The sequence below is a fragment of the Sceloporus occidentalis genome, unplaced genomic scaffold, assembly GCF_023333645.1.
Source record: "Sceloporus occidentalis isolate IW3139 unplaced genomic scaffold, rSceOcc1.0.p SCAF_93, whole genome shotgun sequence".
In the NCBI taxonomy this organism is placed as follows: domain Eukaryota; kingdom Metazoa; phylum Chordata; class Lepidosauria; order Squamata; family Phrynosomatidae; genus Sceloporus; species Sceloporus occidentalis.
This window is the reverse complement of record NW_028317073.1, coordinates 3,080,687-3,100,956: the sequence shown is the minus strand read 5'-3', so window position 1 is coordinate 3,100,956 and position 20,270 is coordinate 3,080,687. Positions and strand designations below refer to the sequence as shown.

The window sequence follows — 20,270 nt, the reverse complement described above, 5'->3', positions numbered from 1 at the left end:
TAAACACAAAGAGGCGAAACATTGTGAACCAACACATTGTGATCAGTGGGTTTATTTTACAGAACACGGAAGATGTCACACAATGTCCATGAAGCCTATAAACAGGCCATACAGACAAGTTTTTGCAAATGGGTCATTACAATTGCTCACATATCATTACCAATCCCATATATTCTATGTGTTTTTATGTATTTTTCCTGTGAAAAGGTCCATTTTAGACTTAAGTATTACCAATCTTGGGTTCCTTTCAGTGGCCCACAGAGGAGAAGAAGAAAGGGGTCAAACCAAAAATTGTAGAATGTTGCTTCTTATAGTTCTTAAATAATTACAATTTACATTTTGTAATCAGAATTTAACCAACACAATGTTATTTTGCACAGAATATCTGAAATACAAATGTATATTACTATACCATAAAACTAGCACTCTTGAAAACGTAAATCAAGTTAAAGAACAAAAGGGATTTAAAACTAGTTAGCTTATTTGGTGCAAATATATGAAGGGACTCAAAATATTTGGTTGTAAAATAGTAATTCAGGTTGAAAATAGACCTTTGAATGTCCTTCAACTTGAACTTGATCCAGAAAAAGACATATTGAACCGATTTCCAATTGTGCCTTCCAAAATGGCAGGTTGTATACAAAAATGAATAGTCTGCTGTGTAATGTGGTCTGTTTCTGAGTCTCAGGCCTCAATAATTTACAGGTCAGTAGCTTTTTGACCTAAAATCTATTCTTGTCAGAGACATTATATGACTTCAACTATGAAATCCAGGTTTACTGTCTACAAACCCCAGATGTACATCACTGACCCAAAGAAGCCAAAAATTCCACAGGAAGATATGTAGGTTTTTGGCCTCAAATGGCTTTTGCAGTAAAATGGTCACAATGTTAATCTTTTGACTCATGGAAAGAAGAAAACTGCCTAAGGCTTGAAATCCTTCTAATTTACTGTCTCTTCCCCCATCTCTGGCACCTGGGAATAATTAGGGTTAGACAGTAAACAACTAGTTCTTAGTACAAAGACATTCTTAACCAGGAATCCCTGGAACTTGGTTTTCTAATCAGTCCATTAACACTTGACCTGTTGCTATATGTTGAGTACATACCTTAAAAGAAAAGTAGAGCTAAACTTGCAGAGAGTTACTCGCTAAATGACGTGTTGATCCATGAACATCCATGATTTGATAAAAGCTGAGATTCGTTATTACCAAACCCTGTCAGAACCCTGCACAAACACAGCATTGTACAATATGACTGTGGTTCCATATTGTGAAGTAAGTCTGATGGAGAAGGTAAGGACATAATGAGGGAGCGCTGTAACTCTGGGAAGCTTTTGCCACATAGTGAACTAATGCAGGACAGCACACACACTACATTTGTTTTTGCTCAGAAATCAATTTCCTGTAGTGTAAATTATTAACACAGGGGAAAAAATAACCCAAAAATAAAATTTGTAGTTTTTCACATTCTAATGTCCAGTCTAACAAATACCCTTACGAAATAAGGGTTTTTGGACATGAAAAAACTGCAATACTGCACTTTTACTGCAGTATTCCTGCACATTTACTGCATGTTTAGTACACTTTTACGTCATTATATTGCAAACCAACAGTTGTACTTCAATGTACTGCAGCTTTATTGCATTTGTACTTCCTTACAAAAATAACAGCAGTAAAACTGCAGTACAGTGAAGTACAAATGCAGTAAAAGTGGAGTAAATGTGCAGTAATACTGCAGTAAAAGTGCAGTATTGCAGTTTTTTCATGTCCAAAAAACCCGGGCAGGCCCTACAATGGAGCAGAGTGGGGCAATTGCCCCAGGCGGCACTTTTGAAGAGGCGGCACTTTGCCGCCCCAAGCGTTTTTTGTTTTTTTTTTAAAGCGGAGGAGAGAGAGGGGCGCCGAGTGGTTTTCGCTTACCAAGTTGGCAGTACCCGCTCGGCGCCCCTCTCTCTCCTCTGTGAGCCCTCTAGCTCTGCCACGGTGACGGCTTGTAATGCTGAGCGCCGGAAATTTACGTCACTTCCGGCGTTCAGCATTACAAGCCGGCACTGAGACCAAGCTAGAGTGCTTGCAGAGGAGAGAGAGAAAGAGAGGGGCGCCGAGTGGTTTTCGCTTACCAAGAAGCCAGTACCCGCTCGGCGCCCCCAGGGCCGGCCCGACAATGGAGCCGAGTGGGGCAACCGCTCCAGGTGGCACTTTTGAAGCCCCTTCAGGTCCAAAAAACCCGGGCCGGCCCTACAATGGAGCAGAGTGGGGCAATTGCCCCAGGCGGCACTTTTGAAGAGGCGGCACTTTGCCGCCCCAAGCGTTTTTTGTTTTTTTTTAAAGCGAAAGAGAGAGAAAGGGGTGCCGAGTGGTTTTCGCTTACCAAGCTGTCAGTACCCGCTCGGCGCCCCTCTCTCTCTCCTCTGCGGCGAGTCTCCCTGTTCGGTCTCGGTGCCGGATTGTAATGCTGAGTGCCGGAAGATTATTGCATTATACTGCATTTATAGAGTATTGTATCTGCAGTAGGTTTTGTTCCAGAATGTTTTAATTATGTATATAACTATGGTGTGATATGTTACCGGTGGTGTGTGGGGTTCATGTACGCTATGACAGCCAAAACTCAGCTTGAGAAGAACCACTAAGCTGAAACATTGCATTATATCTGTTGCCTATCGCTTGTGGATAATAGTAGTATACTGTATTTTATTGGAATGTATGTTTATTCATGTAACTGTGGCACAATGTGTAGTGACAATCTTCTAAAAAATGTCAACATATGGATAAATTAATTTAAAGTTTAGCGCAGTAAAAATTGCAGTTGAAACGGCAGACATATATGGGCTTGACAAAATGTTCACATATTTTCTTAATAGAGCAAACTTCACCGCATTCTCCACAGCAACTCCCATCAAACTGGCTGCTGCAAAGCGTAGGTGATGCAAATTGAAGAACTTGCTGACAAGTTGCAAAAGAAATTGTAGAAATGCTAAAGTGAGATATTAAAATACACTATTACACACCACAGTGTTTTACAGTGACAGAAGGACAATCCATCCTTCTACCACTAGATGTCGCTAGTGACATGAAAGTATAATGTGCACTTTTTCTCTTGTCTCGTTCTCTCTCACTCATCTCTCTCTGACTTTCTCTTTTCCCTCTTTCTATCCCTCTCTCCCTCATTTTTCTTTTTCTTTCTTTTCTTTCTTTCTTTTCCAGTCATACTACACTTCGCTTTAAGTCCCGTACAGCGTGGCCAATTTCAACAGGAATAAGGTATATGTACTTGGAAAAGAAGCCATGTCACTTTAAGGCCAGCAGCTGCTGAATTCTGCCACTGGAGCAGCAGTACCAGCCACAGGCCCACCAGACATTTGCATGGTGTGCCAGGTTACCAGTCCGCACCAGCTCTGTACATCCAGTGACACACTTTTCAGATAGTCACCATCAATAGTGCATGGGTTTTTCTTCATAGTTCAGCTAGCTTTTTGGATTTTTTTTAATACCCCACTCCATGGGGCAGACTATGCAGTCAGGGGCATAGCTGGAGAGATGGTTGTGTTTTATCTGTTCAGGTCTCTTGGATGAACCTTATTCCCACTACTCGAGATACTTGAGAGATAGGATTATTCTTAATATTATTCTTAATATTATGTTTATTTATGTTTGGGGGGTTAATAACCAAGGCGTCGTTGAGTTCTGTTGTGTTTTCTCAGTGGCGTTAACCCTTTACTCCAAGTGACAGCTCAACCTGAATCAATTCTAAAACATACAGATGTTTTTATGCACCAAAAAAATGACTGTAAAGAAAAATAAATGTAATTAAAATATTATTTTTCAATTATATTTTTAAATTTATATGTCAACCCAGAAAACCTACCTCATCAAACCCCATTTTATCTGGATGCTTGGGTGGCACAAAGACATATCGAGATGGTTCCAAAGGAGGGCGATCAACTAAAAATAATTAAAACAAAAAATGGTTATTTTTACTACCCTAGAAACATGTCAACTAAACTATGACTTAAATGTGGAGACACAGTTTAAAACATTTAAATATACAAATAATAGTCCATAACACTGAAGGCATGTAGTACTTTTGAGGTTGCACCTTCCCTAGCAACTTATTTACGCTTACATTTTTACAATGTAAAGAGGTTTACATATTAAAAAAGATAAAACATTTTAGATGTTTATCTTAGTATTCCTTTGAGAACAACCATCTCTACTAGACTTGTGCATTCGTATTCGGGCAAACTTGAAAACGAACACGAAGAGTGCGTTTTTATGTTCGTCCCGAAGAAATGAAGAAGCGAAGATAGCGGCGGTGAAACGTACACAAAAATTATGCACATGGACTATTGGTGCCCTAAGCAGTTGTTTTGGCATCCTATTCTTTGAAACGATAAAGATTGCTATATAGAAAGGCTCACTGATGTCCCGTCCAGTGCTTTTTAGACCTTGGAGTACATCAATGGTCCTGGTTTTGTAGATCTCCATATTGGGACAGGTTGGAATAATCTCTAAATCCTGACATGTTTGTGCGCTATGATGGCTAGGTTTGGGACCTGATGAAAGGATCATATTCTAGCACAGGCATCATCATGGATCCAAATAAAACCTGGTATTCTTAGCCACGCGCTGGGAGAAATGCATGATAATTTGTGGACTAAATCGGAACGTGCCTCCATGGGAGATAACTCTTGTCTAACCACAGAAAAAGTAGAATACAAACTAAATTGAGAATAATATTATACAGTAAAAGAAGCCTTTTATTTGCAACATTTAACCACTGGTTTGTATCAAACTTTAAAGTGTCTAGTAACAGAGTCGGTCCTTAGCCAAATACCCTATCACCCTATCATTTTACACAGTTATGGTGTGTTTATATTTCTATATTTATTTATTTTAAGAGTCTTTACTCTTTCAAAGTTTAAGAGTCTTTACTCTTTCAAAGTCAAAGTTGAAACTTTTTATTGGGCCAACATCGAAAAAGGTGTAAAGGACCTCTGAGATTTCTTTCTATCCTGGAAGTGTATGTCACTTTACAGTGCTTGCCCAATAAGAAAGTTTCAACTCCAAAGTAAGACTCCTTATCTAACTAAGAATAGACATTCAAAAGAAAAGGTGCGGAAAGTCAGTAAAAGAAGCACAGAAAAAAGTTCTGTCAGGTCCTAAGAAAGAAAAAAACCCTTCTGGCAGAGGACTAGAATCTCAAATCAGTGTCCAAGATCAAATCAGGTAAAGACCAGCTCATCCATGCGCTTAAAGGGCTCTAGACCCCTCCATTGCTCTTACTCCCTACCTGTAGAAACAGAAAAATCTCCAGGTGGCAAAATCACGATGTAAAAAATACAATAGCTACCTACCATGGTTACCTTTTTTTTTTTTTACTTATTATGATTAAATTACTTTTTAGAGAATATTTTTTAAACTGAGAAAATTGTTCAATTGAATTATTGTTGACTGCTATCATACTAAACTTCCTGTATATATTCATTCTGTTATATAGTCGCCTCTTAAGCAGACATAAATGCAATTACAAGTCCATCTCTGACTTAGGTAATTGCAGCAAAAGCAATGAGCAGATGGGTTCTACTATTGCAAAAGGGACGAATTTCCCGTAATGTGAAATCAGCTCAGAAATCTCAAGGCAATGTTCCTATGTATTAATCAAACCCCCTGCAGGCTGGATGTTAAATCTAGTGAGATTATGTTTCCATAGGTTAAGTGATTAGAGCAATTGATAATAAACAGATGAACACAATCCTCGATCTATGATGACACACATCAATATGAGAGCGGGGAAGGTTGCCGTGCCCCTGTCCATTTTAAAATTTCAAAATTCATCTGCTTTATTTTTTTTTTTAAGAAGTAATTTATTGTATTTTATGATATAAGAGAACAGAAAGAGAGACACATAACAGGTGTTCCATGAAAGCCAGAGCCAAAAGTAAAACATCAACATGGCATAAACACTCAGATCAGGGCACAGAATCAGTGAGTAAACAAGGACATAAACTTTCCTGTAACAATCATATGGCAATAGGATGCCAAACACAGTATCGTGGTGTATGCGAGGCCGAACAAAAACGAAAAGGCCCAGAGTATACCAGGCACAGCTGGAACCAGAGCCAAGCTCGGCAGGAAAACGGAATCTTGGGAACATCCGAAGAAAGAAAGCAAGAAGGCAGAAAAAAGACGAGGGAGAAAGAAGTAGAAGAGGTAGAAGAAGGTAAGGAGGGAAGAGGGAGGGAAGGGGAGGAAGCACGACAACTCTCACAGCCAGGGCGCCACGGCGGTGGACGGGGCGAATTTCTCCAGCCACGGTTCCCACGTGAGGTAGAAAAGGTGAGAAGTGCCATGCAGATATGCGGTAATCTTTTCCAGTTTAATAATGTCCCAGATTTTAGCGTCAACAGCCGGAACAGTAGGGGCCCCCGACTTCCAAACCTTAGCGATGGACAAGCGAACCGCCGTACAGACACGAAAAATCAAACGTTGGGCCGATGGGGACAGAGTGTCCAGCTGATAACTTCTGCAGAGAAGGGCCGTCCAGGGATCCGGGGCCAAGCAAACTCCAAGGGCTGCACTCAATCTATCAAAGAAGTGGGACCAGAGAGACATGACCAGTGGGCAGGTCCACCAGGTGTGCATAAAGGTCCCCTCTTCGTCACAACCGCGAAAACAGAAAGACGAGTGTGCTGGGAACATGCGATGAAGTCTAGATGGTGTAAGATGCCAACGTGAGAGGACTTTATAACAGTTCTCCTGAACCAGAGTACACGCCGTCACCTTCCAAACATTAGCATAGATCTCGCCCCACTCTGTAGGATCAAGGGAGTGCCACAGATCCAGCTCCCAGCGCTGCGTAAACAGGGGAGGTAACGGGAATTTAACATCCAGCATGTGGCGATACAAACTAGAAATCACGCCTCTAGGTTTGTGCGGGAGGCGGACAAGCTGTTCATAAAACGTCGGGTCACAATCCGGATGACGTCTAAGGAAAGCACGGACAAAATGGGAGAGTTGATGGAACCGGAAAAGTTCTGTAGCCGGGAGTCCATGGCGAGTAAGGAGGCGTTGATAGGAGCATGGGACATTGTGCATAAGCAGATCCCCCACCGTGACGACTCCCTTAGCGATCCACCATCGGAAGGGGTGAAGTTGACACCCAGCGGGAAAGTCCGAATTCTGAAAAAGCGGCGTCAACCGAGAGCTCGGGCTCGTAAGGCGCAGCCTATACCTCACACGGTACCACAGGCGAAGAGAATGCAGTAGAGTGGGGCTGGCAGAAATCAATGTCGTGTCGAGAGATGAATGCCACATAAGCCACCCCAGGTTAATCCCAGAGCAGAGGTCCGACTCCAGTTGGACCCATCGGGGAGGAGAGTGGACCACGGAGAGGGAGAGGAGCATCGCCAGCTGTGCAGCGATATAGTACTCGTAAATCAGGGGAGCCGAGAGCCCACCAGTAGCTTTTGATTTGTAAACAGTGGCCTTAGCGAGGCGACTCCTACGGCCCTGCCAGATGAATAGGTCGATTGCCCTTTGAAGGCTATTGACGTCAGCCCTCCGGATAGGCAGCGAAATGGAACGGAATAAATAGAGAAGTCTGGGCAAAAGCGTCATCTTAACAGCATAAATACGACCCATAAAGGACAGGGCATAGGACGACCATGTCGCTAGATCACGCTTCAGGCGCAAAAGGAGAGGAGGATAGTTAGCTGCATACATTTGTGAAAGCGAAGGTGTTATATATATGCCAAGGGAACGGAGAGAAATCGGTTTCCACTTGAAATCAAAATTAAGGGATAAAAGCTGCACCACAGGAGCGGTAAGGGTAACATTCAAAGCCTCACATTTATCGGAATTAATTTTATAACCAGACAGGTCCCCAAATCTCTCTAGGAGCTGGTACAAATTGGGCAGAGAAGTAAGAGGGGACGTCAGGGATAAAAGGACATCATCAGCAAATAAGCTAAGTTTATAAACATTACCCCCCACCGAGATCCCCCTAATGTCAGGATGCATACGAATAGCTTGGGCCAGAGGTTCGATGGCCAAAGCAAATAAAAGGGGCGATAAGGGGCAACCTTGACGGGTACCTCCAAGGATCTGAAAGGGCCTGGACCGAAAAGTGCCGATGTCAACCACCGCAGAAGGGTGGGAGTAGAGGGCCTGCACGCCCTGCAGAAAGGCGCCAGCGAAACCAAAGGCCCGCAAAGTGGACCACAGGTATCCCCAGTCCACTCGGTCGAAGGCCTTTTCGGCGTCAAGGGACAGAAGCATCAACGGGGTTCCAGACCCACGACACGAGTGGAGCAGGTTTAGCGTCCTGCGGATATTATCAGGGGCCTCCCGACCAGGGACAAAGCCCACCTGATCCGGGTGAACCAAGCTAGGGAGAAGGGCATTCAACCGAAGGGCAAGGATTTTGGCAAAAATTTTCAAATCGACGTTAATAAGGGAAATTGGCCTATAGCTGGTGCAAAGGGAAGGATCCTTCCCTTCTTTAGGGATCATCACAATCTTGGCCCTCTGCATGTCCGGAGATGGTCGCCCCGTGCCCATGAGGAAGGAGTTAAACAGGGACGTCATGTGAGGAAGGAGGGACGGTGCAAAGGACTTATAATATTTGGCCGTGAAGCCATCAGGGCCCGGAGCTTTTGGATTTTTAAACAGCTTAAGGGCAGCCGAGACTTCATCCATGGTAATGGGCGCATTAATGGAGTCAAGCTTCTCATTGGAGAGTAAGGGGAGTTTACAGGAGGCCAGAAAATTTTGAGTATCGGACGAGAGGGATGGGGAGCAAGACGTCTTCTTACCATCATAGAGGTATGAGTAATATTCGGCAAACCGATCAGCTATTACGGCAGGATCGGAGGACAGGGAGCCTGCCCTAGTTTTAATAGCTCTTACAGTCCTGGAACTGGTAAGGTCCCGAAGTCTACGCGCCATCATGGTATCCGGCTTGTTCGCCTTTTCAAAGAATTTCTGTCTAGTTCGGAGGGTCGCTCGGATGGAGTCAGTAGATAACAACAGATTCAGTTGGCCTTGAGCGGCAACAATATCGCGAAGGAGGCTGTGATCACCGGTACGCTTGTGGGTCGCTTGTAAGGTAGTCAGCGAGGTCGTGAGGGCTGTAATCTGAGAGAGACGCTGTTTCCGCCGGGCGGATGCAATCGCTATAAATTGTCCTCGAAGGACCGCTTTGTGAGCGTCCCAAACAGTGCCCAGGGAGACATCAGGGGTCAAATTGTCCTGAAAGTAAGCAGAGAGAGATCGTGTGATGGTCCCCCGCGTCTCAGGATCGAGGAGAAGGGCATCATTCAAACGCCAAAGGGGCCGCAGGTTAGGCGGTTGAAGAGCTGAGAGGGTGATGTCAATCATAGCATGGTCGGACCAGGAGATTTCATGAATGGAGGAGCCCAGAAGCGATGGGAGCAGTTGCTGATTCAGAAAAAAATAATCGAGTCTTGAGTACATTGTATGTGGATGAGAATAAAAAGAGTAGTCTCTGTCGGAAGGGTGTAGTAGGCGCCAAGCATCAAACAGTCCCATCGATTTGGTGAAATGTTGCAGAGGCTTAAAGAGATTTCTCGGACAAGTACGAGCAACTGACAGGGTGCGGTCTAAATAGGGATCCATCACCGAGTTGCAGTCCCCACCAACGATAAGGCTCCCTGGAGGTGCAGTCAAAAGCGAATGGGCCAGTTCATCAAAAAACTTAGAAGTCGGCGGGGTCGGGGCGTATATATTCACGATCGTGACGGGTTGGTCATGAATCAAACAGTCCAGGCGGAGAAAGCGGCCCTCAGAATCTGAAGATGAACGAAGGGCTTGGAAGTGCAGCCGTTTATGTATCAGGATGGACACCCCATTGTGTTTGTCTGGAGCGGCAGAGTGGAAATGCGTGGGAAACCGTGGATCCCAGAATTTGGGAATGCTTGCTTTACGAAAATGAGTCTCTTGCAGAAGAACAATATCAGCTTTGGATCGGAGGTAGTGCCGAAGCGCCATCCTACGTTTCTGCAGAGAAAGCAGGCCTTTGACATTATGGGAGACAATCTGCAAGGTGGAAGGAGCCGGAGTCGCCATAGGACCAGATTAGGAGACAAACAAGGGGAGAGAACAAAAGGGTAAAAGAGAACAAGAGGAGAGAAGAAAAAGTGAAAGGAAGAGAGAAGAGAAGAAAAGAGAGAGAGAAAGGAAAGAAAAGACGAGAACACTGGAGGGACAGACCTCCAGGAGAAGCCGAAAAACAAATGTAAGTACAATGGACGGAACCACCACGTCCACAATAGAACACCACGGGGGTTACTGGGTGGTGAGACGGAACAAGCCCACCCCAGGCAGCAAACATATAATGCAGGAGAAGTACCCCCTGTAAACTGGCACGAAAACGAAAGGCTGAACACGCAGGGACCATAGCAGATCGCCGGGAAGGTGAAGGGACATATGGCTGTAAATGTGTGATGAAGCAACGGGAAAAAAGAAAGGAAGAAAAGAAAAAAAAAAAAGAAAAAAAAAAAAGGAAGTATGAATGTCAGCGGGTGAATATAATTGCGTGTGCCAGTGGGTGCATGATCAAATGTAAGGCGTCCACAACGCCTACTGCATAGGAATTGTAGGGGAGACTGGTAGGAAGGAATGGAAACATGGGAGTATCTGGGTGCAATCTGTGTGTGTGTGCATAATCCGCAGGACAGCTCGTGCCGCACCCGCAGAGGAGCAGGAGATCCCAGAGACCGGGAACTGATCAGCCGGCACAGCCCACAAGCGCGCAAGAAGCGCAAGCAAAAAAAAAAAAAAAAAATTAAAAAAAATAAATAAAGAATTCGCTGTCAGGTGTGGGCATAATAAGGCGAGAGCAAATTAGCACAGTACAACATAAAAATAAATTACCCCCTGCGCTATAGGGGGAACATGGAGGTAAGGGCTGGAAAGGGGTAGGGGGGGAAGGTCGGGAAAGGGGAGGGGGGCAAGGTGGGGGGATAGGAGAAGGGGGCAGGGAGGGGAAAGGGGATGAGCGGAGAGGTGTACAACCCGAAGGGCAGAGTAAATAACACTCGCGGGCGTAGGAAGGGACCCAGAGATCCCGAAAAGAGCTTCTGGTTCGGCCCCTTGAGAGAGAAGAGGCACTCAAGAAGCGCCGTCAAGCGTAGGCATCATATATATAAAATAATAATAAAAGAAAAAATATGAAATAAACAAATCAATCTGTGTTTTTTTCCCTTTTTCTCCAAAATAAAATAAAAACCCAGAAACGCACGTAGAAGAGAGAGAATACAGGTAAATATGGCCGCACTACCCAGACGAGTAGGCGCCTAGGCCACATGTCAAGCTATAGTGATGTAAATCAATAACAAAATCGACCGAAAAAACGCGCAAAATAATAGTCCAAAATAAAACCGGACGAAAATAAGGCACCTATCTGTCCCTGGAGCATAGCACCGAGACCGGCTTAACGGGAGCGCCTCATGAGCACAGGAAACAAATTGTAAATAGCAAGAGTCCCCGAAGGCAGCCTGCTCAGGTAGATTCCGGAGACAGTGCAGGGTCTACCCCCACCCGGGGCGACGATCCAGGGGAGGCCCGGCGAAGTGGAGATCTGTCACGACGTCCTGGCTGATGAGGGGTCTCACGAGTCGGCAGGTCCAAGGACCGTGGAGCTTGCAATCCCAGGCGCCGCAGGAATGGCACGGCCCCATCCAGGCCGTGGAGCGTCAGGAGGGAGCCCCCGTCCTGGACTAGCAGCCTGAAAGGGAATCCCCAGCGATAGGAGATCCCCTTCTCGCGGAGAAGATCCGTCACCGGTTTCATGGCCCGTCGTTTGTGGAGGGTGGTCGGTGCGATATCGGCGTACCAGACAGGAGTAACGCCGTCCATAGCAGGAGATGTATTCCGCGTGACCCGCAGAATAGCTTCCTTAGTGGTGAAAAAATGGCACTTCATAATGACATCCCGCGGGGGAGCACCATTGCCCGGCCTCGGTCGCAGGGCCCTGTGGACCCTCTCGAGATGAAGTTCGGCCTCAGGTAAGTCCGGTAGAAGTTGCCGCAGATATCGGTGAAAAAAGGATCGTAAATCCACCACGGACTCCGGAACCTCTCGGACCCTCAAGTTGGAGCGCCGGGAGCGGTTGTCGAGATCCTCCACCGCATCCTGAAGAGCCGCGCACGTGGTCTCCAGCCGCGCCATGTCGCCATCTCTGTCACGGCGAGCCGTCGTAAGATCCTCCACTGCCTGTTCCAGGCGAACAGTTCTGGATGCCAAAGCTGAGAGATCCGCCGAGATCGCGGAGAGACCCGACTTGAGGTCGGATTGGAGTTCCTGCTTCACCGAGAGGATACAAGCCTTGAGATCGGCAATATCCCCCCGTGTACAGGGCCCCGCGTCGTCCGCTCCCTCCAGGCCCTCATCACGTGGAGCGTCTTTCTTCTTGAAGTAATCGGGCACCTCAGAGGTAAGACCCGGTTTGCCGCCTCTACGTGTGGACATCTCGCCGGCCGGCAGGAAAAAGCCAGGTAAGTACGGGTAGTACTGCTATGAGAGCGAAAGGTGCCAGGGATGGAGCAGGAGCTAACTCACAGTGCGTCCATCTTCACCAAGCGCCAGGCCACGCCCCCCAAAATTCATCTGCTTTTTAAATATATTTACAAGTTATCTTCCACAAAACTTGGAGAAGTAGATCCAGCTGTCACATTAACGAATATGCAAGTCTAGGAAGTAATTCTAGTTTCCCTACATACTTCTAAATCATAAAACAAATAGATTTTTTTAACCCCTTAAGGACCGGGCTCATTTTTCGTTTTGTACCCTGTGGGACCGAGGCTGTTTTGACACTTTTGTGGTGCTTGTGTTCAGCTGTAATTTTCTCCTCACCCATTTAGTGTACCCACATAAGTTATATATTGTTTTTTTCAGGACAAGATGGGCTTTCTTCAGATACCATTATTTTGATCGTATCATCTTATTTACTATAAAAAAAATAAAAAAAACATGGTGAAAAATTGAAAAAAAAACACATTTTATGACTTTTATTTGAAAAATCTTTTACTCACCTAAAAAAGCAAGTAAAAAAACTAGCTAAATAGATTCTACTACTTGTCCTGAGTTTAGAAATACCCAATGTTTTTATGTTTTTTTGCTGTTTTTTGTAAGTTATAGGGCAATAAGTACAAGCAGCGTTTTATGATTTCCAAATCTTTTTTAACAAATCTGGTCAGTCTGCCTCCATCTCCTCTTTGGAACATCTTTGAAGCCGGTTAACTCAATTTAACCCATTCAAACCATATATTTTTGAAAACTAGACACCCCAGGGTATTCCAAATGCTGTTATTTTAACCCTTTCCATGCACCAATTATTCAACTACACTTTGTCAAACTTTGTAATAGTATTTTTTTATTTTTTTTTTCCACACAAATTGTACTTTAGTTATAGATATACAGGTGCTGGTATATGTCACTGTCAAACAACACCCCAATATGTGTTCAGCAACATCTCCTGAGTACAGAGATACCCCACATGCATGGGTTTGTCAGATTGTTTGGCTGGTAAAAGGCTACTTTTGGGGCATGCGTAATTCAGGTGGTCATTTGGTCATTGTGCCTCCCTCTCCTCTTTGGAATATCTTTGAAGCCGGTTAACTCAATTTAACCCATTCAAACCATATATTTTTGAAAACTAGACACCCCAGGGTATTCCAAATGCTGTTATTTTAACCCTTTCCATGCACCAATTATAGAACTACACTTTGTCAAACTTTGTAATAGTATTTTTTTTTATTTTTTTTCACACAAATTGTACTTTAGTTATAGATATACAGGTCCTGGTATATGCCACTGTCAAACAACACACCAATGTGTGTTCAGGAACATCTCCTGAGTGCAGTGATACCCGACATGCATGGGTTTGTCGGGTTGTTTCAGATTTAAAATGCCACATTTGGGAAGTGCGCTTTTTTTCTCCATTTTGGTCAGTCTGTACCTATGCCCTATCTTTGAGCTAGGCCACTCCAATTTACCCCATCAGCCATTTTTTATATATATTAGACACCCCTTGGGTATTTGAAGTGCTTTTATTTTAACTCTTTGTTGAGATTTTTGAGAAATTTTAGCACTTGCTCAAAATAATAAACTTTATTTTTTAATTTTATTTTATTTTTTTAATACTTTTTTTATATTTTTTTTTACACATTTTGCTGGTACTGGATGGTTCATCTAGTGACATCACTGCATAATTATTTTTAAATGTTAGCACATTTTTTTTTAATTTTTTTTTCCATTTTTTATTTATTTTTATTTTTTTGGAATATTTTACTAATCACATAGTGATTAGAAAGCTGGGCTCCATTGACTTGCATGGTTGAATGCAGTACCTGTATTCAACCAGCAAGTGGAGCCAGTTCTCTAGAGGGTCTGGAGACCCTCTAGCGAACTTTTTCGTCTTTATTGTTTTATTTCCCGGGCCGCCGCCATCTTGCTTGATGGAGAAGATCACCGGCAGCGGCGGCTGTGACCGCTCTCCGGAGCGGTCACAGCCCACCCAGAGGTAAGTGTTTGGTGTCGCTGGATGCCTCCTGATCGAGGCATTCCAGCGACACCATTTAAGTTTAGGAGGCGATCGTTGATCGCCTCCTAAACGCTTTTAAAACGGGCGTCCGCCGCCATACAATGTATGGCGGCTGTTGACGCCCCGGGGAGGGGCCAGACATGGCCCCCGATGCCGATCTCGGCCTTGCTGAATGCCTCGACATCGAGGCATTGCAGCAAGGCCGTTTAAGCGAAGAAAGTGATCCTTGATCACTTTCTAAGCTTATTAAATTTTTTGACGGTTCAGGACCGTCAAAGGTCATTTAGTGACCTTCTTGTTATGACGGTCCTGAACCGGCAAAGGTCGCGAAGGGGTTAAAGCCTTATTTTTATCCATGTGTAAAGAAAGGGCTACATATTTTACATTTCTGATCAATTTAAAACATTACCGATTGTGCACAAACTTAATAAACCGTGTTACGATAGTAACTGGAACACAATAATGCTACACTGCACTTCCGGGTATGTGCGGTGTTATCACACACATGGGCAATAAAGGCCGTTCCCTTGCTATTTTATTATAAATATGTGTTTGTTTTATTTCAAATCTATGTCCTGATGAAAGTCAGCAATGACTGATACGTCTACTTTGTTTGAATAAAGAAAAGTTGTTAACTTGAAGACCTGGAGTGCTGACCATCCTTTGAGAGTGCTATATATATATATATATATATATATATATAGCACTCTTAAAGGATGTTCTTGTTTGTTGAATTTCAGGTGTGCCGTCTGTTGCGACAGGTGCCAGAGTGTTTCATGGAGCTGTGCTGCAGTCAGGTGAAATGCCATTGCGGCCACAGTGATTTAACAATTGGGCTTTTGTTCTGGACAAAGAACAACCTCCCTGGTTCCTTCGCCAGCAACCCTGACATTCATAGTTCTCTGTTACATACCCTGTGAATGAAACATTTATTTGAACAGAAACCCTGTGTTGTCAGGAGGGAATCGGTGCACAGCTACTCACTCATTGCTTCTGTCTGGACATGAATAAAGTTCTCTATGTCTTCCTGTAAGCTTTGATGAGCTTTCAAAGGTACAACAAGATATCCATAGTGCTCTTTATTGCAGATGTACATTTGAATTCCTGAAACAGAGAGATCAGACAATGGTTCTGAAACTTAATAAAGCAGATTGGTAGACACAGAGTTATTTAATGGTAAAGATTAAATAAATAAAAAAAATAAGAATGCACAACCAAAGCTTCCAGTCACCCAGTCACACCGAGTGATATAAATAAAGTGATGTTTTTCCAACTGGAAATGGGACATTTAGTGCGTGTTTGCCATTTTAACGTTTCTGATGCTGACAGGTGTAGGATAAAGCTGTTTCGGCCCATACGTAGTGCATTGTGTATTTGGTGATGTCATCTGCCATCATTGATTAGGTCATTAGTGATGTTGGGTGGTAGATAAGTGGAACAGCCTTCCAGCAGAAGCAGTATATGTTAGTACAAGCAGAAATGTAAGCATGCATAGGATAAATATATGGTTAACAAACCAAGGACTGATTAAGGATTGAGTCTTTACATAAAGAAAAACAGGCAGACTAGATGGGCCAGGTGGTTCTTATCTGCTGTCAAATTGAGTTTCTAAATGATATCCAAAGCACACGAGTGAATAGATTTAAGTGCAAAGAAATTAACCTGCACTTGCCAGCTGTTACTCATGTGTGGGAGAACTTTCTTGACCTTATTGTAATGGAAGCCTATGCCTACCCGATTGCCGGCTGGAGAACGCAAAAACTATGATATCATCAAACGTCCATGTGAAATCGTCATGTGGAGGATAGAACTGTAGATTTCCAGATGCCTCCTTTCTGAGATCTATGAGCATTGTCGAGTGAACCATTGGCACCGGAAAACAGCCCATTCTCTTCCACTCTCTAATAAGTACATAGTCTGGTGTTCTTTTATAGTAACCCTGGAAAATGAAATCATTTGGTCAATTCATCTTTGCATGTAGCGACATACGCCTTATCTGTCAATTTAAAATACAAAAAGTAAAAATACAGTTAGTTATGAAGGTCACTGCTGATACTATTTGAATGTGTATGGATATTTGAAGAATTATGCCAAATTTGGCAAATATATTATAATGTGAGGTTAAAGACTACTCTGGCCAAAAACATTCTTTATTTTGAAATGTATTTTAGTATGTATGATAACTGAATAAGTGTTGCATTTGTAACTGCTGAAAAACTTTTGAGGTTTTTTTTTTAATTTTGAGACAAGAGCAGGGCTGCTCGATCCATGCTGGATCATATTTCATAGACTCATATAAGTTTGTGTATACATTTTACATACAGTCGGCAGTACTTGTCAAAAGCTGAGATGCAACATGCAGAATTCCAGCCACTATTTGAAAGCTAAATAATACATGAAATTAATCTTAGCATTAATTCCAATGTGGAATTCAACCATAGTTCACGAGACATTACAGTGGGATCTTTTCTTCTGCCATTTGGGTACCTGATGGCAACCTGTGCCATCATGGTAATATAGTATTTGAGGATGGGCAGAGGTGGTACTACCATAACAACTGCTCAGGGACACCTCTGGTCCACGCTATAATCTATCTTCTTGTACTAAATAGGCCTGTGCCATGGTGAAAGGGATCAGCTACAAGATAGTATTTTATTATTAAACTTTTATCTAAACATAACAACACAGAGAATGGAAAGTTTGAATGCAGAGGAATCCCCTTTTAAAATGAAAGAGTTGGATCATAATTAGAACGTGGCTGTAGCTAGCAACGCTGGCTCAATTCAAGCCTAGGACAGAATCTTTCATCACAACCTAAAGCACTTGGGCTAGTGAACACGAGGCTTCAATCTTTGATGATTAAGGGCATTTATTCATTAAAAAAGAGAATTAATGCACTATTGAGCTATCTGTATGCGATCTGTGATCTGCAGCAGCCACCAGTACTACTGACTGAGGCTATGTATAAAACGTTAATTTGGGGAACGGTTTAAAAATGGACTTATTGCCAAAGAAATCAATGGAATGGTCCAATCAGCACAAAAAAATGTGCTGATACAGCAAGACCAATTTTCAAACTCTGTACCAGAAAAACTTTTTGTACACATAACCCCCATTGTCTCTGTTTTAATGAACATTAAGTATGTTCTCCAGCTCTGGATTAACTCATCATAAAGGCAACAGTAAAAGAAGTAATTACTCTTCAGTGTATTCATTTTTTTTCCACCTATGATTTTCTTGTTTTTACAAAAGATTCTATATATATGCAGTTGTCTTGTATATCACATTAATAAAAAAGTATTTCTGATATATGAATTGGTGAACAAGGTTGATCAATATAACAACTTGCCTGAGGAGTCATACCGCACCAGAAGTTGGAGTATAAAGTTCGAGATTCCAGCATCGGGGACACAATTGTCTTGTTTTCTTTGATCATCAAATTTAACGTTTGGGGATTGGTCAAAAAGTTGTCTGCGTCTATATACTTGAAAAAGCAGATTATAACATATTATCATCTAACAAAAGCATAGGTACTCATAGAGAATTTAATTAAGGATATATTAGCTAGTCAATGAACATATAAAGAGTCAAGGGAAGTGGAAAGGGCCACCTTTAAGCAGGGCAAGTGGTCTTTCGAGGTCTGAGTGAAGCGCTAGGTTATGATATCACATCCCATCCATAGGCATGGGCAAGGGGAAAGCTTAACTTTTCTCAATCCTGTAGAGACCTTGTACAGGCCTATTTCATTAGTATGGGCTACCGAATGAACTAATCTGGCTACAGAAACCGTTGCTTTAATCTCCCACACACTTACCAAAATATAATCTGACCATTTTTCCCTTGCAGTGCGCAAAGCAGCCTGACGAAGTTTCATTATGTGTGCAAACCTGGAGTTTGGCCAGTGTTTTGGGCCTAATTCATCTGGGTAAAATCTAAAAAAAATGAAAAACAATATGAAAATGTTAATAGTAACTTTAGGTGCCGACTTAAAATTACTGTTACACATTAACGAAACATTAATTGAAGAGGACAATCACTGGCAGCAAAGCACTCCCATTCAAAATTCATTGGAATGCTTTCTCAACATACATCATCAGGGTCATCATCAGGCACCCTGGAAATATCATGCACTCCAGCACTGGAGCTCATCTGCCCATGCATTTTAAAGGGTAAAAACATTAAGTTGGCTTCTGTGTCTTGGGAATGTGGAGTTTTATTGTTGAAACTGGTGTTCCGTGTTTCTCTGGTCAGTTTCTGGAAAATGATTGGCTGAACAGCAAAGGTCCTACGACATGATGCAGCAAAGCAGAACAAAGGCATTCTTCAGGTTTAAGAGATTTAAGTATTCCTGCCATAATTGCTTACATGTTGAGGCAGGATCACTGGGGCTTTAGGGCAGTGGAGTTGTAAAATTAGATAGGCTGGAATGTAGTGTACCCCATATACGCCATATAATAAGCAATAATGATTTTCAAGAGGGTTAGGCTAGGCTGTAAAAGTCATAGTTGAAGGACATTCCTGTCTTTCCATAAATAGAAAAACCCATGAGACTGAGTTAATCTGGTAACGCTCTAGAAAATCATCATCAATACATGTCCAATCACAGTTATTATTTTTTAATAAACACACAAACCCAAATACTTCATGCTTCCCCACATCTGGGGAAATAGACAACGGATATTAGAGCTGTTGCAAACTATTCTCTATTGGTAAGACTTGCTGTCTTGCCGATGAGGAGCCTGTCTCCATGTTTTTGTAATGTCATTTATTGGTTACTTATTTATTTATTAGAATTACAGAATTTTAAAATTTTTACAATTACAAATTTTTTTTTAAAGGACAATTCGAATTCTAATGTGTTAGATAGAGTTTTACATCTACCTAAATTCATGTACTAGGATGAGACATCTCATACACATTATATACACATTACATGTTATGTGTTTACAGTTTAGTTTTATATTTCATATTTATTAGGATGCTCAGATATGCTATGCAGTGCATGTGGTCTCAGCTTTTTTTAATGCCCTTAATTTATAGGATTTTGTGAACAGGTTATTGTTTGTTTAATCAAAGAATCCAGTGCTTCATGAATATATTGTTCTGCAACTGAAAAAATGGTACAAATATGGGGGATTTTTGTAAAGAAATTATTATATTGTCATACATAGTTAAGCAGGAGTGTTACAAAATTAGAGCATCATTTTGTATTTTAACTCAACACTCACTGAGGCTCAGACATAGGTCTCCATTCAACGTAGTGATATAACTTCTGAACACTCTTTAGCCATTCCCGTAAGACAGCTGTAGTATTATCAATGTTGTGATCTGTTGCCGCCCTAAATTAAAAAAGAAAAAAAAACAAAAAACATCAGATCATACTGTTATTCATTAAACATTAACTTTGTTAGTGGAAAAAACAATACATAAAGATGTGCATACTTTTGAGGGGGGGACAAATGTCTTCATTTGCACAGAGGGCAATCTCTGCTACTTGAGCTGCAGAGACATGGAATCCAACCCTCACAAGTCCCAGCCAAAATAGACTTTATTGTCATAACAGCTGTAGTGACAAGGATTACGGAACAGTAGCTGCACTTTTTATCTTCATCTTAAGTGAACAATCCAGGATATAGAAGTGTGAGCTTTTATTTTAGATCTCTCTCTCTCTTTCTGCTGAATATAAGACTACCCTATAACAAAAAA

General features: G+C 42.4%; 1 protein-coding gene across 1 annotated transcript in view; it reads right to left on the bottom strand.

Annotated features, from left to right (window-relative positions):
* LOC149284437 (procollagen galactosyltransferase 2-like) overlaps positions 1 to 20,270 on the bottom strand; it is a 57,484-nt gene that overhangs the window by 10,911 nt on the left and 26,303 nt on the right. Inside the window, exons 2-7 of the mRNA XM_089496720.1 lie at positions 19,793 to 19,903; positions 18,379 to 18,496; positions 17,914 to 18,048; positions 16,299 to 16,503; positions 15,549 to 15,668; positions 3,867 to 3,943 (exon numbers count right to left, since the gene is read on the bottom strand). Coding sequence (XP_089352846.1) covers positions 3,867 to 3,943; positions 15,549 to 15,668; positions 16,299 to 16,503; positions 17,914 to 18,048; positions 18,379 to 18,496; positions 19,793 to 19,806 — 669 coding nt within the window. The 5' untranslated portion in view covers positions 19,807 to 19,903. The remainder of the gene's footprint in view (positions 1 to 3,866; positions 3,944 to 15,548; positions 15,669 to 16,298; positions 16,504 to 17,913; positions 18,049 to 18,378; positions 18,497 to 19,792; positions 19,904 to 20,270) is intronic.